Here is a 27,088-nt window from a genome sequence, read left to right as displayed (position 1 = left end):
AACCTAATAATTGGCTAATTTTGTGCAGTTATTATGTTACAATATTTGAATAAAAATTGAATTAAGCGAGCAAATGAACAAAGCATTGCAATAAAATCCACACAAGGAAAAACAGAACCAAACTCAGTAAACAAACGCTATAGATGTCCTTGTGCATGTTTGCGGTAGAACCTGCTCTAAATATTAATTTTGCAGTACAGACACTCTGCAGGAGTGTCACTCATAACTATGTACACATACTCTCTTCCTCACTATTGCCGGCTGTCTTACTCAGTCAATCACAGCATCTGTCCACTTCTCTGATTTCACATAATGGTATAATTATAAGTCCTCATGTGTGACTGGCTGCATGACGTAGCTATCAAAACTAGTGTGTAATTTATGCTTCATATGTCCCTTCGTGGACTCTGCATGGATCTCGCCGTTTACATGTTTGCTAACATTGGTCCACTTGGTACTAGCATGTTTCCACTTTAGTATTTCTGTCTGCTTCTCCATCTCTGCAATTTTCAGACAGATTAATTTGGATCAATAAAAAAATCACAGAAAGGTTAACTGAGGAAGTTTGGAGTTTTTTGTAGGCATTTGTTTGGTGAAATTTCAACGAAATTCGGTCGAAACTTCTGCATAAGTTTCAGTTGCCATTGTTTGGGAGGTGTTTTTACAGAGTGGGCCAGACTGAGGAGGCACAAGTATAAATGACTCGCACTGGCGGAGAATCTGTGTGCAAGGTCCTTGTGTAACCCTGCGCAGTAGTGGAGAGTCGATTCACACTCGTTGGGAATCGACTCTTCGGATTCACTATCAAGCATCGGCTCTCAGGGACGGCTCTTTTGCGCATGACACATCACTAATCGCTAGCTGTCGCTGCTCGTCTGTTTCCTCCTCTGGTTGCTGAATTGCGCTGGTTTCATGGAGAGGTAAACATGTCTGTAATGGGAGGTGGTACGAGGGGTTTTTATTTCAACACAGTGCTGTCGCTGGCCCGCTCTTTAGCCGCCCACCGCCCCGCGCCGGTCGAAAAGGTAAGCGGGAAGAAACCCAAGTGATTTCCAATAAACAAATGAGTATTAATAAGCTACTGTCGCTGACAATAAGTAGCAGGGTTGCTCTGGGTGTTGCTCCGCTTCCGCACAAGTGGAGCCTTTATTTTGATCGCCGCCGTGACAGCCGAGCCAGCGACTGACAGCTGTGTGTGAGTCCACGGCAAAGAGTCTGTAACACTGGGTCTTCACAGCAGTTTTATTTCTAAGAGGAAACGAGCGATGCAGAAGAAAGTGGCGTCGTTGGCTGTGAGGTGCCAGTGACCGCATCAGCACTACAGGTAGTAGTAGGAGTCGGGCTGCAGTCAAACAGGTTTCTACAGGGATGGCAGAGGAGTTCAGTGTCCTCTGTTTGTGCATGACAGCACTTACTAACCTGTTGCAAGAGCAGGATGGATGATCAGGTCTAAAACACAAGTCTTTACCAGATAGATAGATAGATAGATATCAACACGCTGCCACAAACTGTTTCAAGGCGGACTGCAGCTTAAGTGTTTCCAGTTGCACCCAGAGCTGTAAAATTGTGATTGTAATGCACGAAATATAAAACAGGCAGTCATATACTGTGCAGTTCACAACCCTGTACTTTGTGTATACATATGCCAATATTTTTTTTAATTGTATTTTACTTTATTATTTATCGTTTATACATTTTATATATTTTTGCTGTTCTCTTGTATGCTGTTGTAAACGCAAATTTCCCCATTGCGGCACAAATAATGTTTGATTTCACCACTTGGAGCAACTTACAGTATCAGCTTTATTGATACCAAACAAGGACGTAAACCGATGAAATAAATTCATCAAGTGTGCGTGAATGTGTGCAGTAGTTTCCTTAAAAGCTCCAGAAGAGAGCAAATAGGAGTCGGTCTCACTGCAACAGCATCAAAAAAAGGTTAATTATCTAAAGCTGTGACTGCATTCAAGACTGTGTGCATATCTCCATCTTAGAGAATGAGAGCATTTTAATATATACATTCTGTGTTTATTATATTCTGCCTGTGCCCTTTCAGGTCCAGAAACTACAATGTATGTGTCCAGTGGAAACGCGCGGTGTGTTCACTCTGGATGTGCGGCGCAGAGATGCTGTTATTGCCCTGGCTGTGTTCCTGGTGGAATCTGGTTTACAGGTGGGTGGTTAGCACAAAAAGGGCTGAGCTGGTGAACCTTTCTTTTTGAGGCTGGTTTCATTTTTATTTCAGGCTGCCCTGGGCTGGCAGCTCACGCACAATATGGTGGATTTTGGATCCGGGCATTAAATCGATAATTTTATTACATGGTTATGTAATAGCATGCCGAATTTAGTTTTAATATATTTGTACTGTTAGTCCACTTTTGCTACCAGCCGCTAGTGTATTTCACTACAATAAGATTATTCCCATAATCTGATTAAAGTGGCGATTAGAAATGTAATGGCCACGTAATCCGTTAACCTAATCACACTGAGACACATTGTGAAAAGCTTATCTGCTTTATACGTGGAGTTGATCGCTTCACCTTTCACCTAAAAAAAAAAATATATATATATATATTGTTTATTTAACCTAGATTTAACTGTTAGAATTAAAATCTTTCATCATTTTTAATTATTTACATCTATTAGTCGAACAGAAACGCAGTTGTTTGTCATGTGTAAGGATTTTCTTTATTCCGGCAGCACAAAGACATACTTGTACCCTACTTGCTGAGCCTATTGAAAGGGCTACCCCGGGTCCAATGGATCGAAGAGAGCTTGGGAAAGAAAGGAAAGGGTAAGAAGGATCCTCTTATAGCGGGGGTTTTTGTTTTCCAGTGGTTTTATTCACTTGTGGCAGATTTGTCTCAAGGAGTATTTTTAGCCTTTTCAGCCATTTTTAGCCATTTTCTGTGCAGTTTGTGGTATCCAGACCAGATATGGTCAGTAGTTGTTTAATATTTATTATTTGATTTTGCTCTTCAGAATTTCTCCCAGTTGCAGAAAACTTCAGCTTCTGTCTAGTGACTCTCTTGGCAGATGTGGCTCAGAGGGACCTAGACTCCCGACAAGAGGTCAGTCTATAAACTGGTGTTAATATTTCGGTTTTAGCTGAGACAGCGTTGCAGGCAAGTGTTGAGTTACTGCTTCTACTTTTGTTCCCCTACAGATTTTAAACACTATAATGGAGGTCATGGAGGCGCTACAGGAGATCTGCCAAACACCAGACAACCACGACAAAGGTATTCACCCAAAAGTGACAAACTGTGTGACATCATCCCTCAAAATGAAAAACCCTTCATAGGCGCTGTCTCTTCTTCTGCAGTCTTCCTGTGCAGGTACATTGTCCCCAGCCTGCTTGGCGTGACTCGAGCTTTTGGCCGCTACAGCGTCACAGACGAAGCCCTGTTGTCCAAGTTGTTCCCCAAAGATTCGCCCCAGGCTCGCTGCGTCACTGAGGAAACCGAGGGCGTGCGCCGCAGATCCTTCAACGATTTCCGCTCTATTCTTCCATCCTCGCTGCTCACAGTGTGCCAGAGCGACACTCTGCGCCGACGCACCGGGACCAACCTGGATTCCTCCTCACAGGTCGGTGGATGTTGTGACAGAGCGGGTTGGATAGTAATCTGCAGAGTTCTGATATATATGTCGGAAATATTCACTTCACCTCTAACGTTTAATAAATGTTCTGTGATGTGCCGTCTTGTAGCTCTGTACAGATTCAGGGGGCCACTCACCCTGCTCTCCTACAACCCCAGGTCCACAATACTTTGAAGGTAAAGGTCAAGAAACATGCACTGCCTTGATTTAAATTTCCCAAGCCTGTGTGTGCTTTCATAGACTTATTCTGTTAATAATATAGTGTATTATTTCTGTGTCATATTTCATTGACATAAGACGTTTGTGTCAAAGTTAAACAATGCCTTTTTCTTTATTTGAGTCATCTTTCTGCCTTCTTTGTCTGAAATCTATTATGAAATTATCCTCATTTTATGTGATGGAAATTCTAGCAATATCAGCTCGAAGGGAACGTACGCTCTCCTATTTGTCATGTATTTTTTATGTCCTCTGGTCCCGTTTGATTACAGGTGCCTATCTTCCAGACAGCAGCTCAGTCGACCCAGACTACTATTTCTCCACAGTCAGCTCCAGCTTCTCAATGTCACCCCTCTTCATGGTGGTGGGGGAGAACGAGATCGAGGTGCCCGTGGATGTGCTCCGACAGCTCCTTGGCATGGTGCGGTGGTGCACTACCGATTTACGGACACAGCTCTTATTTTGTCGCTTTACACTGTGTGACGCGTACTGAATCTTTACCTGTGCTTGTGTGTTATCGTTGATTTGCAGGTGAAGAAGTTTGTCACTGAATCTTTTCTGAAAACTCTGGACGCCACTGTGTCAGAAGTCGCAGAGGTAACTAATCGAGGATTTATTTTCTTTTTGCAAAATGTTGGAAATTGCAGACTGTTACCGGAAAAATAATCCTGTCTGCTTTTTTTCCCTCCTGTTCGTTGTTAAGTCTAATCCTGGAATCAACCTCTGCTACAAAACCTTCAGTGACCCTCTCTATGTGTGTGTGTTCAAAATGCTGCGGGACACACTATACTACATGAAAGGTAAAGCATCGTGAATGGTTTACTGATGCATTATATGCACTAATGTATTATAATGAAAATTATATTAATTAACATGTCAGGTCTCTACTACCGGTTCTCTTTTTCTACAAAGGAGATTAAAATGTGATTGTTTATTGCATTTAATTAACAATAACCCATAAATATCTGCTATGATGTTATCTCACCTATTAAAATAAATTCATACAGTATGATCAAATCTAATTTACAGTAAAGAAACAGTTGACTTGTCAGTTTAACTGTGCTGGCTCTTATAAAGTTAAGCTAGTTCACGTCACCTCGGGAGTCGTGTCCTCCGGGTTTTGACCTACTCTCTTGAAATAATTGTAAATCTCCATGGTCCAAAAAAAATCAAGAGCACAAACAGTGGATTTTAAGAGATGATCTAACTACTGGGGAGAGGTGCCTTGTGGGAGGTTGTCTGAGAGGTGCAAAAATATTTTCAAATATTTGTTTTGGAGCAAATAAGACTCTGTAGTACATATATTGAATAGGAAACCCTGGGTCATGAAGACAATTAAAGACCCCAATAGGCTGTAGTAAAGCCAGCCGTGGTGATTTCTGTTTTCTAGTCCATTGCATTTACATTTAATCGTTTTTACCTTTTTCAGACTTGCAGCCGACATTTGTTCGCGAGGTGCACGACTTTGTCCTGGAGCAGTTCAGCAGCAGTCAGTCGGAGCTGCAGCGGATACTCAATGACTCGGGGGGGTTACCGGGGGAACAGAGCCCCCTCAAGCTCCGTTGCCAAGCCAACGCTGCCTGCGTGGACCTCATGGTGTGGGCCGTCAAAGACGAGCAAGGTAATCAATTATATCGGAGACGGAGCAGTGTGGCGTGGTCAGGCGACATAATCAGAGGGATGCTGGATGTGTTTGTTTGTACTGGTTGTGTCACGTTGCTTTCCTGACGTCCTGTTTTTTTTTTTTTTTTCTTAGGAGCTGAGAACTTGTGCACCAAACTGTCGGAAAAGCTGCAGTCGAAAACTTCTAGTAAAGTCATCATTGCTCACATGCCCCTGCTCATCTGTTGCCTGCAGGTAGACTGTTGTGCTAAGTTAAAAAGTGACATCTAACACAAGCTGCTTGATGTCTGGGTTTTGATGCTGACCCAGGCATAATAATGTAAGTGATCATTTTCTGTTATTCTTTGAGGATTGATTTGGATTCTCTGTGATCTCCTCTGTTTCAGGGTCTGGGACGTCTGTGTGAGAGGTTTCCAGTAGTTGCTCATTCTGCCACAACCTCTCTCAGGGATTTCCTGGTGGTTCCTTCCCCTGTTCTCATAAAACTCTACAAGTATCACAGTCAGTACAGCACAGGTACATATATATATACTGATAACTTCAAATCCACATCTGATAGAAACCCCGTGTTCTTTAACTCACTTGAGATTAATCTGAAATTTACCGTAGATGTAGATTAAAGTTTTAAAATTTAGTCACTCAAAATCAACATTTTACATCTTAAAAAACTGAAACAGTTTCCTAAAAATGTGAGATTATTAACAACACATCCAGTGTACCCACAGCGCAGTACGAATGATTGAAAGTAAAAGAGACAACAGTGCTGTTGCTGATGATACAATGACAAATGTGCATCAATAACAGTGTTGGTGTCCCATCTGGCTCCCATTCATCATTGATCTGAACAGATTATTGACGAGCAGTTGCAGATACAGGCAATTAGAAAATGCAGTTCATGTTACCGATTTGTACTCCTGCCTTTTTATTGATTAGTTACTTGTTGAATTATATAAATGCTCTCTAGACTTGGCACTATTATTATCTTGATATAACTCTTTATCGTTCTCTTTTTAGGCACAGGAGAAATTAGGATAAATGTGACCAACGAGCATTCGCAGTCCACCTTCAACATACTCTCCAACCGTAAAGACCAGCCGTCCATGTACGAGCAGCTCAGAGACATCTCCATTGACAACATCTGCAGGTCAGGAACAAACACAGCTGTGATTTTTTTTTTTCTTTTAGTGCATTTTCATTTAATAATTCTTTGTTTTCACCGCCGCCTGCTTCGTCTCTCTCAGGTGTCTGAAAGCTGGTTTGACCATGGACAACGTGATCGTAGAGGCCTTCCTGGCCAGTCTCTCCAACCGCCTGTACATTTCCCAGGAGAATGACAAGTGAGCAGAAAAATTTCTAGTCAATTTTTTCATCCCCACCCAGATTATTTTCGAGTCCAGGGCGCTGAGAAGCAGCGTTAAAAATATAACTTTATCTTTCTGCCAGGGACGCTCATCTAATTCCGGATCACACCATTCGAGCACTGGGCCACATTGCAGTAGCTCTGAGGGACACTCCTAAAGTCATGGAGCACATCTTGCAAATCCTTCAGCAGAAGTTTTGCCAGCCTCCGTCCCAGCTGGATGTCCTCATTATAGACCAGCTTGGCTGTATGGTCATTACAGGAAATGTGAGTACTTAGTAACAATGATTGCCTCCATTGTTTTGGTGTATTTGTGGATGAAAAGGGATGTGAGGGAAGTCTGTTATTACCGGGGATTTATTCACAAGTGTGAAGTACTGTTATAGCTGGACTCCAACTAATCTGGAGAATGAGTGCAGATTAGTTAGTTCAGACCGTATGATTTGCTTGCAATGCATTTTAAGCCTTTTATATGTTATGTTATAGTGTTAAATGTCACTTAAGTCAGGACTAGGGCTAAGGACAGAGATAGACGGCCTTTCACTGACAGTACAGGACGTGAAATGGCACTCCAAAACCACAAACTGTGCACTGCATTATGACAAATTCATATTCAAGGCTGACTTTTTTTTTTCGGTTTCTTAATAGAGCCAAAGTAACCCCCTTTCCCTTATGCCAGAGGGACTAACATGTTGTAATTACTGTAGACTTCCTGCCTGGTGTTTACTTTCCCAGTACACTGTGAATTAAGTCTTGTTTTCCAGATAACAGTTGACAAATTGCTGGGGTCTAATGGGGCGTTTTTGACAGTCAGCCCGCCCCTGAGTGGGATTACACAGCAATTAACAAAGGACTGGAAATAGATCTGACCATATGTTAGTGGATATAAATAACTTACTCGATGCATTGCTCAGTCCCAATGCAGATTTTGCTCATTTTCAAGATTTCCATGTTAGTCCCCGTCTGTTTGTCTCGCAGCAATACATCTATCAGGAGGTGTGGAATCTGTTCCAGCAGATCAGCGTGAAAGCCAGTTCAGTGGTCTACTCGGCCACTAAAGACTACAGAGATCACGGTTACAGGTCAGCGTCTGGTTTGTGATGTTAATAAACAGCTGCTTGCAAGCTCTCCTCCGGCTTAAAGGGGAATCAGAGAGAATGTTAATAATTGAAAATCTAGTTTGCTGCTACTAAATGGTGAGCTGCAGACTTTAATAGTATTGGAAATTCCCCTGGTCTGTGCTTAAATGTCCTCTTTCTCCACAAGGCACTGCTCTCTGGCCGTGATAAATGCTCTGGCCAACATCGCGGCCAACCTGCAGGGGGAGCAGCTGGTGGACGAACTGATGGTGAACCTTTTGGAACTGTTTGTCCAGCTTGGCCTGGAGGGAAAGAGAGCCAGCGAGAGGGCCTCAGACAAGGGTACAGCTCTGAAGGTACCTACGTCCGTGCGTGTAAATCTAAACACAACAGGAAGTGGATGACAGCCACGCTGGTAACTTATTGATGGATCCTTATCTCCCCTAGGCATCGAGTAGCGCTGGGAATCTCGGAGTCCTCATTCCAGTGATTGCCGTGGTGAGTAATTTAGAGACGGCTGCAAATATTTATGTAAAAATATCCACACACACACAAGAGCATGTGAGCTCTTACATTTGAATCTAAAATGTTTGCTAGTGTGAGTTAGATTTTAACTCTTTGAACAAATATTTACCCAGCCAGCTGCAGGACAGACACCACTGTTACAAGTGCTGATTTCTTTTTCTTTTTCTTTCTCTATGTTTTTCACATTTTGAGCCAACACAAATTGTATAGTTCAGTATAATAAACTTATAAGGCATTTATATCATACCGACATAATAATAGTTTTAATTCTTAACAGTATTAACAGGTTTTATTGAAAGACATTCTTGTCTGTTGCAAAACAATAGGATAGAATAGAAAACCTTTATTTGTCCCACAATGGGGAAATTGCAGTAATATAATCTTATTTACTTATGCTGCCGAAACCTGGGATGTTGTGTAATATGTTTTTATTATTCCATTGCAGTGCCGCATTAGCGCAACAACTTGTTCATGTGTCATTTTTAGGCACACTCCTCCACTACCCTCCTCTCCAAAGATAAAACATTAACAGGTAGATAACAAGCATTAAGTGAGTCAGTCAGACAGACCCAGCTCTTTGAGCAGTATAAACGAGAAGTTTATGTTCACTAAGCGCCTACATACACAGAAAAACCCCTCGGCCATTAAAATAACGCACGGTTGGACATTTTAACCAGATTTGTCACGAATAGTTTAGCTGTTTAGCGCCACCTTATTTTGTTTAGCTCTGTGAGGGATCGGCCACCCGGCCCATGAACACGAGGCAGTCTGTGCGGTGCTCGTAGATCAGGAAGAGGAAAGGATGATCCACGGTGAAGCGAATCTGAGAGGAGAGCGGCATGAAGCCCACCTGGGTCAGAGCAGCAGCTTCCGTCCCCTCTTCGTTCACAGTGATGGTTCCCTGGTGCTTAAGCTGCAGGGGGGGGGGATCAGAAAGTTGCCCTTAATCATTCTTAAATTACATGGGATTGTTGAGGGATAGCGACTTTTGTTTTGTTTGTCGTGACAAATCATTTAGTCATACTCACCCAGTTCATGGTGACCTTGTCTGGGGTCATTTCAGAGAAATCTCCACTCTGCTGGAATATGTCAGTAAGACCCATCTCCTTCATGTTTTCAATCAAGTCGTAGTTCTGCTCCAGCTTAAACCGAGGTAACACAATCTCACGGGTCCTGCAAGGAGGCATGGAAGAGTTAAATCATCTTAACCTTATCTACTTATTATTACTTAAAGCATGCATTCTCAGCTGTTTATTAGTTTAATGCAGGGGTCTGCAACGTTTTTCAGGCCAAGGAACCGACTATATGTGTTATATGTGTTCTATATTAAACTCAGCCTAGTGCTATTTATAAATATACATTATTATTATCATTTTGCATGCAATATTAAGCTATCCCTTATCAGTTTACTAAAATATGTCATGTTTATTTAAAGAAATTTAAATTTATGAAAAAATTAAAAAAAAAAAAGTCATATCAACCAAAGATTTTGTGACCCCTCTGCAGTACCTACACGGACCCCCTAGGGGTTGCGGACCCCCCGTTGAAGACCTATGGTTTATTGGGTTTACAGTGTCACTGACCTGTTTGTCATGTTTTTTAACCACTTGTTGACAACCGTGGGTGAGAGCTCCCGCTCCAGGTTCCTCATGCCAGTGATCTTCCTCGGCAGCGCAATGAGCATGCTAATGTTTCCTGTATATGGGAGCTAAAAATAAGGATGTCAACATCATGATGACACAGCACGGTAGACCCGACAGTATGCCTGTCTGTCTGCAAATTCTTGTTGACAAAATGTGGTCACTGTCATCACCAACCTGCAGGATGTCGCAGTCCAGTTCGTGGTCAGCAGCAGCGAGATAATTCCCCTTGTTGGTCATCATTGGCACGCGTACATTTGTCTTTTCGTTTACTCTGAAGTTGCGATAGTGAGTCATTTCCTTTGGGAATTTCTGCTCCCATGTACCTGTTTATGCAAACAAATGAGACCAAAAGGTCATAAACAGACAAGTTAAAAGCCAGAGAACTGTGTGTCTTTTGTCCCCTCACCTTTGAAGTACAGGTAGTTGAGTAGCATCAGCACCATATTTGGATCCACGCTCTTGAGTGGTTCCCTGATCAGACCTTTGGTCAACTTCTGTATGCGATGGTTGGCCTTGCTTAGAAAGGCAGGGTCTCTGAAGTCCACTGACAGCGGCTCTGCAAAATAAAAAGCCTTTGTCTGTGTACGGAAGGTGTCTTTCACCGTCACATTCTTCTTCACGTAGACGTCATTTACAGAGCGAAGTGTGTAACCAAAGTTCCTCCTGAAGAGCCTGTGCGTCAGCTTCCTGAAAAGCTTATGCACGGTTGTGTTGTCATAGTGATGGCTAGCGTTGACAAACTCGGCGAATCCCAGAGCTTTGTAGATCTGGTCGTGAGTTCCGGGTCCTGCCCCTAAGGACATCATCCCCATAGCTATGGAGATCCCGGCAGGTGCCAGCAGGATGTTGTCAGTCTGGTTGACGCCGTTGCGAAGACTTCTGTACAGCTTAAAACCAAAATGGGCGTTCACGATGTTGAGCCGCTGAAGACGGGACCGACCGCTGAACAGTCGTAGGAGTCTGGCTCGACGAGTCTTTGGGTCGGAGGGTTCTGCAAAGATGTCAATGTCTGGGGCGGGTGTGGCAATCTCGTCGATCTCGTCCCCTTCACTGAAAAACATTTAGGTTTTAGATTTTAAACATATGACTGCGGACATTTCTCAATAGCTGCATCATAGGTATATCAAGAAAATATATTTTATGTTTTATAATATTCCTGCCTAAATTACGGTTGTAATGGTAACAACTTACATGTAATCGTCACTGCCTGCAGCCAGAATCTTATCAAAGTCAATGTAATCTTCCTCCTCAAAGCCATCAAAGACCAGGTCATTAGTGACTGTGTTTTCTTTGTGGAACTCCAAAGGAATGGCATCTATATCCACTGCGTCACCTGGTTCAAAGCCTCTGGGGTCCGGTTGAGGGTCAGTGAAGTGAGAGCTCAGGTCTTTGACTCCAGCCAGGGATGGACTGGCCAGCAGGGAGGCCAAAGAGATGACAGTGATGACCCACATCTAGAAGGCAGAGAGAACATTTAGTACGAGTTAGATCTGATTAGATTTGATTAAATTCTTTTTTCGTAAGCATGTGGGACTAAAGCGGCGTCTTTGCTGTCAAAAAACCAACAAAGGGTTTCACATGAAGCCACTTTAATGGCGGTGTCAGTCAACAAAGTGTCTTACCTTTGCTGTGTGCTGGTGGGTAGTGCTGTGTCGCGTTTGTTTGTAGGACTAAGAGCAAAGAATTGAATAGAAAACTGAACTTTGATGTGGGCTTCTCTTGAGCAAATAGACCAGATCAAACAGACCAAAAAGTCCTGTGACTGACTAAAGTCTTTAACTCTTCACACTTCAACCCATCCCTCAAGAACATTTAGCACGGATTGAAGATTAAAGGCCGGGGTTTTAATTTATTTGTATGTTGGTATTTTAATGGTGTTCATCATATCCAAATAGATTTTAACAATTTGTATTCAGTCACTTTTTGTGTTTATTTCATAATTTTAAGAGAGTGTGATCAGGTGCCATTAACTGTTAAAAAACTACATTATTTTAAATCTTTTCTTCTTAAACTCACAGCTGACCAGGCGGCTTCCGCCAATCAAAGAAGCCAAGCCCCGCCTCCAGAAGCTGTTCAGGGATTTCTGGTTGTACTCTGTGGTCATGGGTTTCGCTGTGGAAGGCTCAGGTAAGCCAGGAATTGATTAATTTAAGATGTCATGTAGGATGATTGGTAGATGATGTTTAGAGATGTTTACGCCCTGAACTTGTTCCAGTGTCTTAATAGCTGCCCCAGATCATGACATCTTTTACCTGTTAAATGTTGTGAAACTTAAACTTGTCCACTGCCACAACATTATGTACATTTTTTACAGTAAAAGTCAGAAGAAGTTTAGATAATGTAGTAAATAAAGCTTCAAGTAATCATGGATTTCAGACTAATGGAATAATGGAATACAAATATTGTAAAGCTTCTTCAATCGTTATAATACACCGATCAGGCATAACATTATGACCACTGACAGGAGAAGTAGATAACATTCATCATGTTGTGACAATTCAAAGTTCTTCTGGGAAACTTTTGGACCTGGCATTCATGTGGATGTTACTTAGACGTGTAGCATCCACCTAGACCAGACCAGACACCCCCACCCCATAGCAATGACACTCCTTGATGCCAGCAGCCATCCCCAGCAGGATGCAGCCTGACACGACACACAAAATCGGTTTAGGAAGAACTTAAAAAAAAAAACATGAAAAACAGCACAAGGTGTTGACCTGGCCTCCAAATTCACTAGATCCAAACTGATCAAGTATATGTGGGATGAACTGGAACCAGCCTGATCCACAGAGGCCCCGCCCTTTCACTAATATCGAAGGTCTATAGGTTGAATGTCTGGTTATATGTTCTTTTTTATATATATATATATTTTGTGCTTTCAGGGCTTTGGCCAGAAGAGTGGTATGAAGGTGTGTGTGAAATTGCCACCAAGTCTCCTCTTCTCACCTTCCCAAGTGGAGAACCTCTTCGCTCTGAGCTACAGTACAACTCGGCTCTGAAGAATGACACAGTGACACCGGTACAGTGTCCTAAATCTGGATGTTTTTATAATATTTGTTAAATAGCAGCATTGGGTCTAATGGTGGGATCGTGCGTTTCTGTCCTCCAGGCTGAGTTGAGTGAACTGCGGGCGACCATCAGCAACCTCCTTGACCCACCTCCCGAAGGATCTGCCCTCATTAACAAGCTAGACTTTGCCATGTCCACGTACCTCCTCTCAGTCTACCGATTAGAATACATGAGGTCAGCTCCGCTGCGATTACAAATCTTTTTTTTTTTTTTTTTTTTTTTGCTTTTTGGCTCCAAGCATCCCTTATTGCAACGAGGTCAGAATATGCAACTTATTAATACCTCATTTCCTCTTGTACTCTCTCAGGATGCTGCGATCCAATGATCCTGACAGGTTCCAGGTCATGTTTCGCTACTTTGAAGACAAAGCCATTCAAAAAGACAAATCTGGTAAGGGTTGCACACTGAAACCCCTTCCATCGCCCCATACTTTAAGTTTAAAATTTTAAAATTAAGTTTATTAATTAACTTTCACAAATTCCCTTTCCGTGTGTGCAGGAATGATGCAGTGCATTATTTGTGTTGGTGATAAGGTATTTGATGTCTTCCTCCAGATGATGGCTGAGAAGGTTGGTAGCATGACTGCATGACAACATGTGGACATTTTTATTAAGCACAGATTTGAATCTGTACTACTTTGAATACCAATTAGTGCATGTCTCGTGTTTTTAGCCAAAGACCAAGGAGCATGAGGAGGAATTAGAGCGACATGCCCAGTTCTTGTTGATCAACTTTAACCACACTCACAAGAGGATCCGCAGAGTGGCAGACAAATACCTCTCTGGTTTGGCTGAGACGTGAGTAACGATCAGTCATTAAACATGTCTGCGTGCTTACATTTTCTTCACCCCTTCATGTTATGCCCCTCCACCATGACCAGATTCCCCCATCTGCTCTGGAGCGGTCGCGTGTTGAAGACCATGTTGGATATTTTGCAGACGCTCTCTCTCTCCTTAAGTGCTGTAAGTATCGGGAGGTTTTGGTGGCACAGTCGTTTTAATTTAAAAAGTTTGAATCATTCTTGTTTGAAGTGACCAAACATGAGAAGTGTTTAAAATGCCACAACTATAAGCATCAGTTAAACAAAAAAAACAACTTCTCCATTAATTTAGGACATTCACAAGGATCAGCCATACTATGATATTCCAGACACCCCGTACAGGATCACTGTTCCTGACACATATGAGGCCAGAGAGGTGAGTTTGAACTGTTATTACACCTGTAACCACCAGAGGGCAGCACAGTATTGTTTTTAACACAATCAGAATTAGCATTGTTTCAGTCTTGCTGTTTTTTTTTTACTGTGAATAAATTGCATCCTTACTTCCTCATCTCATCTCAGAGCATAGTGAAGGACTTTGCCGCTCGCTGTGGTGAGATCCTGAAAGAGGCGATGAAATGGGCCCCTTCAGTCACAAAATCCCACCTACAGGTCAGTTCTTCGGCCATTAGGTTAGGTTTAAGAGGACAAGCACAGATTTCCTTCAAGTAGTACATTAAATTACCTTTTAAAAAAAGACTAGAAAAATGATGTTTTACTTTGCGAATTTGCTTAATAGAATATGTTTGCCGTTCTTTTTATTTTTTACACTTTTCATTTATCTGCTTCTCCTGTTTCTGACCCTTCTTGCATATATACAGGAGTACCTGAACAAGCATCAGAACTGGGTGTCAGGACTGTCCCAGCACACTGGCCTTGCCATGGCCACAGAGAGCATACTGCACTTTGCAGGCTACAACAGACAGAGCACTACACTAGGCGTGAGTCACAGACACACATCAGTGCATGTCTGCACACTTCAGATCTCCACGGTGCCCTGTAGATATATTACCAGTGACATTTTTGCATGTTAAATAACTGCAGAACAAATGAATATCTGACACCTAACAATATCATATAGATTGAGATATCTTTAGGGTGCGCTGCAAATATACAACAAGTTTTTTTTTACAGTCATACAAAATGCATGGTTGGTTTTTTAAATTTTTTTTAAAGCATTGGAGATGCTTTAACATCACCTTTTAAATCATCAAGAAGCAGGGCCATTTACATTACATTGTATTGTCCTTGGAAGATACTAAAATCGTTTATCTACCAATGACTTCACTTGCTTGTTGATTCGACGCTTATTAACTTTTGTCCAACATTAGTGGCTTTTTAACATTTAGCTGCTTCGTCAGAGCTTTCACTTTTTAGCGCTGTGCAGAGGTGTTTTGTATCATTTGTGGACAGATGTTTGATTCTTTATGCATTTTACAAACAACTGGAGTATAGTTGTTACTGTACGTTCATGTGCGCATGCTTGCTAGCTGGTGTCATTTTACGTTGCTTGCCATGCATTTTTCTCGTTCTTGTTCTTGGCCTTGCGTTCTGCTATATCTGTCTTTTCATTTGCTTCATTTGTTGTATTTTGTCTTTATTAATCTGCACCGAACTACCTACCTGGTTGCTTGGCTGGTTTACGGATTTGCTGGTTACGTCGTTACTTACCTGCAATGGACGGGTGGGTTGGTTGGCTGGTTGCCCATTTGGCTAACTGGTTATGCTGGTGCTGTCCTCCGCCATGTGGCCAACCGTAGGCTGCTTTCCCTCAGGTTGGTCTGAACACTAAATACAGAGACACAGGGCTCAGGCATTATACGTTCAGTATATCCAGGAGTGTTACAGTACAGCTACGTAGCTTACGTACCTAGCTTACGGCCCTAAGTGGCACCTGAAATGTCTTATTCCTGTTAGACCACCCAGCTGACAGAGAGACCGGCTTGTGTAAAGAAGGACTACTCCAACTTTATGGCATCACTCAACTTGCGAAACCGGTACACGGGAGAGGTAAAGCATGTTCCTAAATGTTGTTTTTACACTCTCAGACTTTTAAGAGCAGTATGAGTTACCTGTTTACGTGTTGTATAGGTGGCTGGTATGATGCAGTTCTCAGAGGCAACTCACAGTCAGTCAGACCTCAACAAGCTGATGATCCATCAGATGACCATTGCTTTGGACAGAAAAGACCCGGAGGCGTTCACCCAGGCCATGTTCAAGATGGCCGCCCTGCTTATAACTATCAAAAGTGAGCAGCTCTGCCTTGTTTCACCTCCTGAGACCCTGCGTCCTCATAAGGGGACATTAGGTTTTAGGCTTGTGGTACCTTTTTCTCCTTCATTCAGACCTGTTGTCCTCATAAGTGGACTTCTTCATCTGCCATTTAGTGATAGCAAAGGGTCAATACAGTGGTCGGTGTAAACATTATAGTAGGATAGTGGGCATTTCAGCAAAATCTTTATTTTATTTTTATTTTTTATAAATTGGGATTGGGATTAAACGTCCTACTCAAAGATGATGCTTAGTTTTTATAATCCTTAGGTCCGTAACAAATAAAAGCTCAGGTCTCAGGAGGTTAATATTATATTTAATATTCTATTTATTTTATTATATATATTGTCTATAATGCATTTCATCTAAATTGACAGTTTTCTATATTTTGTTCCGACAGACTGCGATCCACTTCTCCTGCACCACCTGTGTTGGTCTCCTCTGAAGATGTTTACAGAGCATGGCATGGAAACCGCTATAGCCTGCTGGGAATGGCTCCTGGCAGCACACAATGGGGTGGAAGTGCCTGTATGAAACCTCACCCACTCATTAAATTATATTAAAAATTTGATAAATGAGTTTGTATTTTGGTTTCTTATCTTCTCCTTTCCTACCACAAAGTTCATGCGTGAGATGGCGGGAGCTTGGCAGATGACAGTAGAGCTGAAGATGGGCTTGTTTTCCGAGGCGAAGGTTGAGACCGGCCCGTTGGCCGTCTCAGAGGAGAGTCCGCCTGCACCCTGCGCCCCTGATGTCGTCCCTCACTTTCTCTGGATAGAGGTCAGTGACACACAGACATAAACTACTGCTCTGCTTTAATTATGTGTCTCCCTTCTAATGCCATCCCATAGACATCCCATAGATATTTTGAACTCAAGTATGCAGAGATCACATGACATGACAGTCAGTCTTTGTCAGTCTACTGTGTCTTAATTCCTCTATTACTCAATAAGTTTCCATCGTTTTAAGTATTATTTGCAAAACAGAATTGCGATAAATATTTTATATCTAAATAAAAATCTCTTACTTGTTCTTTCTCCAGTTTCTGGTGCAGAGGTTTGAGATAGCCAAGTACAGCAGTGCCGACCAGGTGGAGATTTTCACCACCATTTTGCAGAGGTCTTTGTCTTTGAGTGTTGGAGGATCCAAAAGCAGCCTCAATCGGCATGTCGCTGCCATTGGACCAAGATTCAGGTACCGTGTATTGTTACTTTGCAACAGGAAAGAGTTTTAATGTAAAATAGTGTAATAATTGTGGGAAAAAATTGTTGCTGCATTTCAGACTGCTGACTCTGGGTCTGACCCTTCTCCATGCCGATGTGGTGACCAACGCCACCATAAGGAACGTGCTTCGAGAAAAGATCTACTCCACGGCCTTTGACTACTTTAGGTGTCACATTTTGTTTTGTTGCCAAGAATTTAGTCATTTTATGCAAGCTGTCTCTCTGTCCACTAACGTCTTTGACATCGCTGTTCACCTTTGTGTAGTGTCACTCCCAAATTTCCCACTCAGACGGATAAGAGGCTGAGAGAAGACATCAGTATAATGATCAAGTTCTACGCCAGTCTGCAGTCTGACAAGAAGTATCTGGCCGCCAACCAGCTGGTTCCCCCAGGTACAGAACTGAGCAGCCTAGTCTCATTACACAACCGGACTCTTCTCGCTGTGCATTTTATTTATTTATTTGTTTCTGTTATGTTACAATTGGAACTGCAACATATCTGTTTTGTTAAATTTACCACAATATAGTGTAGTCGTTCTATCACCTTGGCATCTTAATTTTAACAGTAGGTGTTATTTTCACAATACAATAATAAAAGTATTTAGATCAGGGGTCTTCAACGTTTTTCAGGCTGAGCACCCCTTGATGGAGAGCTTAAGTAGTGACCCCCTATCTACCTACTATATGTGTTCTATATTTAACTCGGCCTAGTGCTATTCATAAATATACATTATTATTATAATTTTTCATTCAGTATTAAGCTATCCCTTATCCCTTTACTAAAATATGTTTTATTCTTGTTAATGTATATTTAACAAAATTTAAATTTGTGGGGGAAATTAAAAAACTATACAAAAAAAATGTCTAATCAACCAAAGATTTTGCAACCAACCCGCAGTTCCTCCGTGAACCCACTAGGGGGCGCAGACCCCCGTTGAAGACCTGTGATTCAGATTTTCTGGATAGATTAATTATTGTTAGGTAAATGTGTTTTGTTTTCTGCCTTGTGTAGATCCCCAGGACATGTCAGTCAACAGTCTGTCCGTGATGGCGGTGACAGACAGCCGGAACAGTCTTGATGCAGCTGTGGGCCAGAGGCAGCAGGTAACTCAGGGCTGGATCAACACCTACCCTCTGTCTTCAGGGATGTCCACGATATCAAAGAAGTCAGGTAAAGTGATGGACCATATGTTGCAAAGACGGCCACAGTGAAACTTGGTTGTTATGTATTACTTACATATTGCGCCCATTCTGTTTCAGGACTGTCTAAAAAGAGCAACAGAGGCTCTCAGCTGCACAAATATTACATGAAGCGCAGGACTCTACTCCTGGCGTTGCTGGTAATTATCCTTTTCTAGATCTATATCCATTCACAAACATGTCATTTGTTGTCTGTCTATTGTAATATTTTGCCCCATGGGAACAAAAAGCTACTTCCTGTGCGACCACATTTAGCGTCTTCTGATAAAATTTTAAACCTGTGCGTGTCTCTCCAGGCCAGTGAGATCGAGCGTCTGACGACATGGTACAACCCGCTGTCCACTCAGGAGCTTGCTATTGCTACAGAGCAGTCGGTGGAGACCAGCATTGCTAACTGGAGGTCCAAATACATCAGTCTGACAGAAAAACAGTGGAAGGACAACGTCAACCTGGCCTGGAGCATAGCGCCTTACCTAGCCCTGCAGCTGCCTGCCAGGTGCGCAGTTTCTCCATTTTGAAAGTCTCAAATACCTCTAAACAAGCCAGTAAGAGAATAGTTCACAATGGTGACTTACACTCACTGGCCACTTTATTAGGTACACCTGTTCAGTTGCTTTGTAAACACAAATAGCTAATCAGCCAATCACATGGCTACAGTTCAATGCATTTAGACATGTAGAGGAGATCAAGACAACTTGCTGAAGTTCAAACCGAGCATCAGAAAAGGCAAAAGTGGGTCCAACCTTTTACTAGCAAGGTGTACCTAATAAAGTGGCCACTGAGTGTATATTGCAGCAGGAATCAACTGAAACTGACGCTACAACAACAAAAATTCATCTTCTTAAACCACTGAAGATCTAATGTGCAGAGTGTAAATGAAAGTATTCTTAGACCAACTTAATGCATTATTTTATTGTTTTGCTTTATTTGCCAACAAATGGCTGATCCATAAACTCTTATTACTGTAAATGATCTTGTTTCTGGTTCTGGTGATTATACAAATAGTGTTTCATTCTTCTAACAAGAGATTGTAATTCACTGGGCACACACTGTTCTTATTTGTTTTAAAGATTCAAAAACACAGAGGCCATCGTCTCTGAAGTGACTCGTCTGGTGCGAATGGATCCGGCTGCTGTCTGCGACGTTCCTGAAGCAGTCAAGGTGACGTCTTCTTCCTTATAATCAATTAATCAAACAAACTGTATTTATAGAGCGCTTTTCATACAAAAGATGCAGCCCAAAGAGCTTTACCTGAAAACAAAAAAACAATAGAGACCACACACGTACGTAAATACACGCAGATTTAAAAACACTGAGAAAACTTTATCCCACACTCACCACTTTGAGGTTAAGGAAACACTAGAAAGATCAAAATAACTGTATAAATTATAATAATAATTTAGTAATTGGCTAAAGGATGGAAATAAATCAAATTCAATTAAAAGTCACTAAAAAGGTAAAAACAATAAAATAAGTTAAAATGAGTTAATAACGAGACTAACAAGATAAAAATAATAAAAAATAAGTAAAGACAGACTTAAAAACACCAATTTATAAAATAAATAAAATATAAGACATAAGATGTTTATTTGTCCCATGTATGGGAAATTACCTTGTCACAGTAGTGCAGACTTAGGGAAAGAAATATAGTACAAAAAAAAGTCCTTTGAGAAGGTTTAAGAAGGTGGATAAAAAAAAATCTATTTTATGAATTATTTTTTACTCTGCACTCATATAAAATAGGCCTCCTGTGTCACTCAAGTTTTTAATTTTTGGTGAAATCTAAAGTTCTGTTGTGAGCCAAATCATCCCCAAGCTTTTGTATCATTACAATAATTTCTGTTTAACAAAAGTTAAGTGTAAGAAAAACGTTTTTTTGATTTCAACTGGTTGTGTTGCCACATGAGAAAAGGTTGTGTTATCGAGTAATCTCATTCCCTGCAGCCTCCTCTAGTCCTCTCTGTTTAGTTCTGCCTGATTGAACTCTTAATGAGCTCCGTATTTGTTTAAAGCCAAGGTAGGAGAGGCAGAACGCAGCCTTCCCCAAAGACCAGCGTGCATTAGAAGTTCCTCTTTGACATACGTGTTTATTCCACTCGCTGTAGTAACTAATAAACACAGCTTCCTCTGGAGGCTAGTTAGCACGCCACCCTATCTGGTCCTGTGATACATGACGCACTCTGAGTAGAACTTATTGTGGTACTGATGCAAGCGCTGGCTAAGTTGAATCTAAAGTTTATTTGTTATTTTTCTCCAGTTCCTGGTGACGTGGCACACGATTGATGCCGACTCTCCAGAGCTGAGTCACATCCTGTGCTGGGCTCCGGCTGATCCCCCGACTGGGCTGTCCTACTTCTCTTCCATGTACCCTCCTCACCCGCTCACCGCCCAGTATGGGGTCAAAGTACTCCGCTCATTTCCTCCTGTAAGCACAGAGACAATCAGATATTATCATATAATTCCTAAAGTGGCAAACAGCACTGAACACATTTCAATTTTTTTTATGCTCTGTTTCTAGGATGCCATCTTATTTTACATTCCTCAGATCGTCCAAGCACTTCGATACGACAAGGTGAATATCTGATTTGCAAATCAGCAAATGCATTTAAAGCCTCTTTAAGATTAAATGGTCACAGTTTCCCCTGTCGTTTTCCTTTTACTCCTCCTCGTAGATGGGCTACGTAAGGGAGTACATCCTGTGGGCTGCTCAGAAGTCTCAGCTGCTGGCGCACCAGTTCATCTGGAACATGAAGACCAACATATACTTGGATGAGGAAGGACACCAGAAAGACCGTGAGATATTCAGTCTCTTTCTGACTCAACATATGAGCGCATCCACACCATTAAAAAAAAATGACGGTGGTCATTTCCCTGCAGCGGACATAGGCGAACTGCTGGAGCAGATGGTGGAGGAGATCACGGGCTCTCTGTCCGGCCCAGCCAAAGACTTTTACCAGAGAGAGTTTGACTTCTTCGACGAGATCACCAAAGTGTCAGCCACTATCAAGTATGAGCACACTTTTAGTTCCATACCATATTCCTATATATGCTCTTAGATCCAGTGCACTGAATGTTTACTCACAGGAGCAGGGACTATTTGGGAGACGAAGGGTGATAAAGTAAATGTTACTATTCACACGAGCAACGGGGTCTACATGTACCCACGTTCCCTTTACCGTAGGACAGAAGCCTATGGCTTTCATTTATTTTATTTCTCATTATTTTTAGCATCTTCTCTTCTCTAATTTTTATTACTTTATACTTTTATACTTTGTCACAGATGTTTCCCCTGACTTTCTTTAGATAGATAGGCGATGAATAGAAGATAGAAAGCTTTTATTGTCATTGTACAACAGACGTAATGTAGCACAACGAAATTACAGGGGGCTTCAACGAGGCGCTGGTCCCAACATAGGTCCAGTATAAAACCACAATATAAATACAAAATAATATAAATATAAAAATACAAAAATATGATGGGTTATTGCCCATTTCTACACGTTATTGCACATGAGGATGTTGCACGTGACACAAGTAAAATTATTGCACAGAAAGTATGTGAGGTAGAGTTATCGTGCCTTCAAAGGTAACTGGACTTGTTGAGTTTTCTCGAAGACGATTTAATCCAGTTCCTTCTACATGGTGCTATGGTCTGAAACTCAGGACTGAACGGGTGAATGGGGCTGACACATCTTGAGGACAAACCGGTTGACTGAGTGGCAAAGTGTCTTCAAGAGAACTCAACATTTAGTTTTAGTTTAATTTTTTTTTTTTTTTATCTTTTCCCAAGTTGTCAAAGCAATTACCGCAGCGTACTCTCCTGTTAAACCTCACGGTGATCGTCAAGGTGTTTATGAAGTGATAACAAGAGTTCCCCTGCCACAATTCAGCTCTCTAAATCCCTGTTGTTGTTCATTTATTTGGCTTTACTTGTTGCTCTACTGTCACCCTGATTATGCATTGCTCCGGATGGCCGTGTGTACGCCCAGCGACTTGACGAGGTTTCATTCTGACAGTTTTCATACAGAAAGGGTTTTATCAGCCCACGAGAGGGGTGACAAATTCCCCTCTGCCCTCATTACAGCCTAATTGCAACAAGCCAGGGGAGAAACTCCTGCTGTCCCCTGGCTTCCACACTATTACTCTCCACCCCGGAGACTCTGGGGCTGTCACAGATACCCATGCATGCTGCTCTCAGGAACAAAGGTGTAAAATTGTGGCAACTGCGAGTTCAAGTTGGTTTTGTTTGTCCTTGTCAGACCCTTTCCCAAAGGGGAGGAGAGGAAGAGGGCCTGTCTGGAAGCCATGTCACGGATCAAAGTCCAGCCTGGCTGTTATCTTCCCAGTAACCCTGAAGCCATTGTTTTGGATATAGACTACAAGTCTGGAACCCCCATGCAGAGGTGGGTCTAAACAACAAAACAGTGTCCATTACACTTAAACAGTTAGTTAAATCCACAAAGAATTAAATGAACTTAACAAAAAAAAAAATATGTTTTTCTACAGTGCTGCCAAAGCTCCCTACCTGGCCAAGTTCAAAGTCAGGAGGTGTGGAGTCAGTGAGCTGGAAAAAGAAGGTAGTGATAATTTTAAAGGACCTCCTCCAGACATGTTCAATATGTTGACATGGTTAAAATGACGTCTGTGTCTCTTTCCTCATTAAAAGTTGAGAATCTATGATGGGTTAAGTTCCATATGTCCTCTTTATTCTATATTTACTTTATTTTCAGTACATGTGCAATGCAGGTTTTAATATTCTGCATTAAACGGCAATAATTATTGGAAAATGTAGGTACTAATCCATCATTTTTCATGGTGAAGCTCAAGAGAAGGAACAATGACCACAACACACTTTGAGAAAACGGGGACTTTAATTTTAACTTCCGGAAGAGTTTATTGTTCTACACCAAATCTGCACGAGTTAACACTGCATCACGACATCCTCCCTGCAGGTCTGCAGTGTCGCTCAGATTCTCTCGATGAGGAGAAGAGTGAAGAGGAGGGGAAGAGGATCTGCTGGCAGGCGGCCATCTTTAAAGTCGGAGATGACTGCAGACAGGTCTCTTCATCACACCCACGTGTTTCGTGATATCTTTGTTTTAGCTAGAGCTCCATTCCTTTACCATTTGCTCATGTGCGTTCACAGGATATGCTGGCGCTTCAGATCATCAGCCTGTTTAAGAACATCTTCCAGCTGGTGGGCCTGGATCTCTATGTGTTTCCCTACAGAGTGGTGGCCACAGATCCGGGAGTAAGTTCACGTCTTTGCCTCTCTCTCTCTCTCTCTCTTCGCCTGTTTTCAAAACTGCAACTAACTCACCTTTTTGTTCCTCTTTCTTCTCAGTGTGGAGTGATTGAATGCATCCCCGACTGCAAGTCCCGTGACCAACTGGGCCGGCAGACAGACTTCGGCATGTACGACTACTTCAGGAACCAGTATGGAGATGAATCTACGCTGGCGTTCCAGAAGGTAAATGACATCCGCCGGCCATTAGCGTCCGTAAAATTATACCAGGTCCAGTTTAATCTGATTACGCTTCCGATGCTCGTCCTTTCAGGCAAGGTACAACTTCATCCGCAGTATGGCAGCTTACAGCCTGCTCCTCTTCCTGCTGCAAATCAAAGACAGGCACAACGGCAACATCATGCTGGACAGCCAGGGGCACCTCATCCACATTGGTGTGCATTATTTTATTAAAGCTGATTTGTTCTGTGGCTTAAGAAAGCATTCAGATCCCTTCACATTTTGCATATTTTACAGAATTAATTTCAGAGTAAGAGAACCTAAAGAAATCCTCAATCTAATCGTGTTTGTGTGTCTGTGTTCAGACTTCGGGTTCATGTTCGAAAGTTCTCCCGGTGGGAACCTCGGCTGGGAGCCGGACATCAAGCTAACGGATGAGATGGTGATGATCATGGGTGGGAAGATGGAGGCGACGCCCTTCAAGTGGTTCATGGAGATGTGTGTGAGGGGATACTTGGCTGTCAGGTGAGTGCCATACTGTGTGTAGGAGTGTTCAATTAAAATAGCTGTTGACTACTCAGGTTATTAGCGGTATTAAGAGCAGTTTGTGGTGTGGTGAATCAGGCCCTACATGGACGGAGTGGTCTCCCTAGTCAACCTCATGCTGGACACTGGGCTTCCCTGCTTCAGAGGACAGACCATCAAACTGCTCAAGTGAGTCATACGTGCGTGAATCCACTTTTTGTGCGCCTTCAATATGAACAGGCAGCTTGAACGTAATGTGCTTTTTCTCATTGCCCTCATACAGGCAGCGATTCAACCCGGGTTTGAGCGAAAAAGACGCAGCTTCCTTCATCATCAAAGTCATCCAGAACTGCTTCCTCAGCAACAGGTCGGTACAGTCTCTTTATTCTTGTTGCACTTTTTTTTTTAAACGTTAATTTATTAATCTGATTGCTTCCGTTTCTTTTTTTGTTTCCCCTCCCACAGGAGTAGAACCTACGACATGATCCAGTACTACCAAAATCAGATCCCATACTAAACGTTTGTGCCTAAAGCATGTGCATATATTGGCTGGTACGTAGCGTGTGCGTGGCCGAGTTTGCGTGTGTGCCTTTTGTTAATGTTCACCATTGAAGATTGTCGCTCACTGTTGATTGTTGGATGTCGTCCTTTGTGTTTGCCTTGGCTTCTCGTTTCCTTCCAAAACCAGTTTTCTTTATATTAGTTGTCTTTTATTTATTTATATGTTGAAATCGGTGTTATTATTATGAATTGCTTTACTATTGCACTAGCATCTTGACTTCTCTAGAGAAATAAAACTCTCGGTGATCTGCACGTTCAGTTAATACGTTGCCGGAGTTTGTGCCAATTTTAAATGATTTGTAATTTGTCCGTGAATGTGGATTCCGTTGATTTTAGATGGGGTTTGGATTGTTATCGGATACTTGAAGTCGCTGAAATAGATACTGGGTTAAATTCTGACCAATGTGGCCTATTCTGTCACCCTGTACTTGACTGTAATACTGTGCTGTCTTTTTAATGGACCAGTCAGAGCTCCTTGATCTGTGGCATGGTACTCGTCTTGTATTTAGCCGTGAGACTTTAACTGTATAGACATGGGCTGAGCTGTCTGTATTTTTTGGGGTTTGTCATTTTTTCCAGTTTGAGTGGGAAAAGTCATGCACAAAGGTTCTGGCAAACAAATTTGTTTTTGTATATTTAGCATTGCCAAAGGGGGGAGGGAAGATAACGCACATAAATCAACCTTTTCTATTGTTTGTGGAAGAAGGTAAGGAACAGCTTTAATGTCGGGCTGTTGCATGAAGTTTCCTACCATGTAGCGTGTGTCCAATGTGGCTTTCGGTGATACTCACTTTAGGAACTCAAAGTGCTGTGCCCCACGTCAATATGGCTAGCGTGAGACTTCATGTGTTGTTACTGGGTGTAAAGATTTTGCCTCTCTTTGTATATTTCTATCCATGGCCCATTTTCTGTCTCCTTTTCTATCTTCATGCCTTTTGAATGAGAATGCATACGATATAAAATCAAATAAAGATCTATTAACTTAAAGACGTCAGCTTTCTCTTGATGCACAGTGGAAATATGCGCTCCCTGTTGAATACAGAGTAACTTGTCACAGCAAGATGTACTAATGAGCTGATCACCTGAAAAATGAGAAGTCAAAATATTTAGTTTGGAAAAAAAATACACAAAATGGATGTTTGCTGTGAGAAAAATATCAAAACATATATTCTCTATAAGTTTGAAGTATTTCAAATGAATTGAGGCAGGTTTAGTTTTACAGTTCATTAATAAATTAACGTTTGCTGTGAAGTGAGGTGACTCGACCATTTTAACACCCCAAAGTTTTTCTTTATTCTGTTATTTATTAACTAGTTGTGTGTTAATGGTTCATAGGAGTCCTGTTTTATGAGAATAAGGACAACTAGAAAAAACAGAAAAACATGACAAAGTCCTGCCTTTGTGTATGTTTTTAAAAGTGAAGGAGAATTTAAGACGGCAAATTTGACATTATTTAGGGATAATCTTACTGCGCTACATATGCAGTTTTTTCTCTTTTGTTTGTTCATTGTAGTTAATGTTTGCCATCAACTTCAGCAAGACTGAATCGTGTTTATTCTATATTTATCGTTTACATCCACCAGAGGGCAGCACATGATGACGTTTCCCCAAGCTTTCTTGGATCCTGGTTTGATTGATTAAAAAAAAAAAGAAAAGCCAAATCAGCTAAATTGCAAAGGTCAGCAAAAGCTACGCTATTACAACTGACATGCCAAGAAATACTAAAAAGATTAGTGGCGAGAAACATGTCTCAAACAAAGCCAAGTCACTGTTTTCCTTTCCTATCATTAGGGTGACATTGATTGGGCCATGAAACATTTAGACAGGCACTAATGGACTCTGATCTTGCCCTCTGACAGCAGCACGACCTTAAACACGCGCAGTTGCCTGCTCCTGCTGCCGTGAAACGTGC

At 41.8% G+C, this 27,088-nt stretch overlaps 2 protein-coding genes across 3 annotated transcripts; one reads left to right on the top strand and one right to left on the bottom strand.

Moving 5' to 3' along the window:
• The first annotated feature begins 858 nt into the window (after positions 1-858).
• pi4kab (phosphatidylinositol 4-kinase, catalytic, alpha b) lies at positions 859-26,163 on the top strand. Of its 2 annotated transcripts, XM_047591496.1 has the most exons (55): positions 859-1,025; positions 2,057-2,173; positions 2,701-2,794; positions 2,983-3,071; positions 3,167-3,239; positions 3,323-3,585; positions 3,707-3,773; positions 4,086-4,234; positions 4,345-4,410; positions 4,517-4,613; positions 5,243-5,434; positions 5,570-5,670; positions 5,823-5,952; positions 6,451-6,580; positions 6,678-6,773; positions 6,880-7,063; positions 7,775-7,878; positions 8,063-8,231; positions 8,323-8,373; positions 12,062-12,170; positions 12,926-13,062; positions 13,153-13,286; positions 13,420-13,502; positions 13,611-13,681; positions 13,785-13,909; positions 13,993-14,074; positions 14,225-14,308; positions 14,455-14,544; positions 14,754-14,873; positions 15,693-15,707; positions 15,850-15,942; positions 16,024-16,180; positions 16,604-16,731; positions 16,825-16,983; positions 17,246-17,397; positions 17,486-17,593; positions 17,692-17,819; positions 18,439-18,597; positions 18,687-18,766; positions 18,923-19,122; positions 19,697-19,787; positions 20,884-21,051; positions 21,145-21,198; positions 21,299-21,419; positions 21,504-21,633; positions 22,886-23,029; positions 23,133-23,203; positions 23,579-23,685; positions 23,773-23,877; positions 23,971-24,096; positions 24,185-24,305; positions 24,456-24,615; positions 24,715-24,804; positions 24,899-24,982; positions 25,081-26,163. In XM_047591496.1, the coding sequence occupies exons 1-55, from the start codon at positions 927-929 to the stop codon at positions 25,130-25,132; spliced, it is 6,309 nt and encodes a 2,102-aa protein (XP_047447452.1). In that variant the 5' UTR covers positions 859-926; the 3' UTR covers positions 25,133-26,163. The 2 variants fall into 2 exon arrangements, with proteins under 2 accessions (XP_047447452.1, XP_047447453.1); XM_047591497.1 differs by lacking the exon at positions 15,693-15,707.
• Positions 8,724-11,750, bottom strand: serpind1 (serpin peptidase inhibitor, clade D (heparin cofactor), member 1). Its single transcript, XM_047591498.1, has 7 exons — positions 11,666-11,750; positions 11,235-11,497; positions 10,450-11,093; positions 10,218-10,366; positions 9,984-10,108; positions 9,429-9,573; positions 8,724-9,313 (listed from the first exon to the last, which is right to left on the bottom strand). The coding sequence occupies exons 2-7, from the start codon at positions 11,495-11,497 to the stop codon at positions 9,122-9,124; spliced, it is 1,518 nt and encodes a 505-aa protein (XP_047447454.1). The 5' UTR covers positions 11,666-11,750; the 3' UTR covers positions 8,724-9,121.
• Positions 26,164-27,088: the final 925 nt, after the last annotated feature.

The sequence above is a fragment of the Mugil cephalus genome, chromosome 8, assembly GCF_022458985.1.
Source record: "Mugil cephalus isolate CIBA_MC_2020 chromosome 8, CIBA_Mcephalus_1.1, whole genome shotgun sequence".
NCBI classification, from domain to species: Eukaryota; Metazoa; Chordata; class Actinopteri; order Mugiliformes; family Mugilidae; genus Mugil; species Mugil cephalus.
The sequence above is the reverse complement of the archived record's forward strand: the minus strand, read 5'-3'. Positions and strand labels throughout refer to the sequence as shown.

Bases quoted from the DNA above. Each gene is read 5' to 3' on its own strand.
- pi4kab (XM_047591496.1), top strand. From the start codon at position 927: ATGTCTGTAATGGGAGGTGGTACGAGGGGTTTTTATTTCAACACAGTG. The intron at 16,181-16,603 runs GTGAGCAGCTCT...TTGTTCCGACAG, and splicing joins CCTGCTTATAACTATCAAAA to ACTGCGATCCACTTCTCCTG. The intron at 23,878-23,970 runs GTAAGTTCACGT...CTTTCTTCTCAG, and splicing joins TGGTGGCCACAGATCCGGGA to TGTGGAGTGATTGAATGCAT.
- serpind1 (XM_047591498.1), bottom strand. From the start codon at position 11,497: ATGTGGGTCATCACTGTCATCTCTTTGGCCTCCCTGCTGGCCAGTCCA. The intron at 10,367-10,449 runs GTGAGGGGACAA...TTGCATAAACAG, and splicing joins CAACTACCTGTACTTCAAAG to GTACATGGGAGCAGAAATTC. The intron at 9,314-9,428 runs GTGAGTATGACT...CCCCCCCTGCAG, and splicing joins ACAAGGTCACCATGAACTGG to CTTAAGCACCAGGGAACCAT.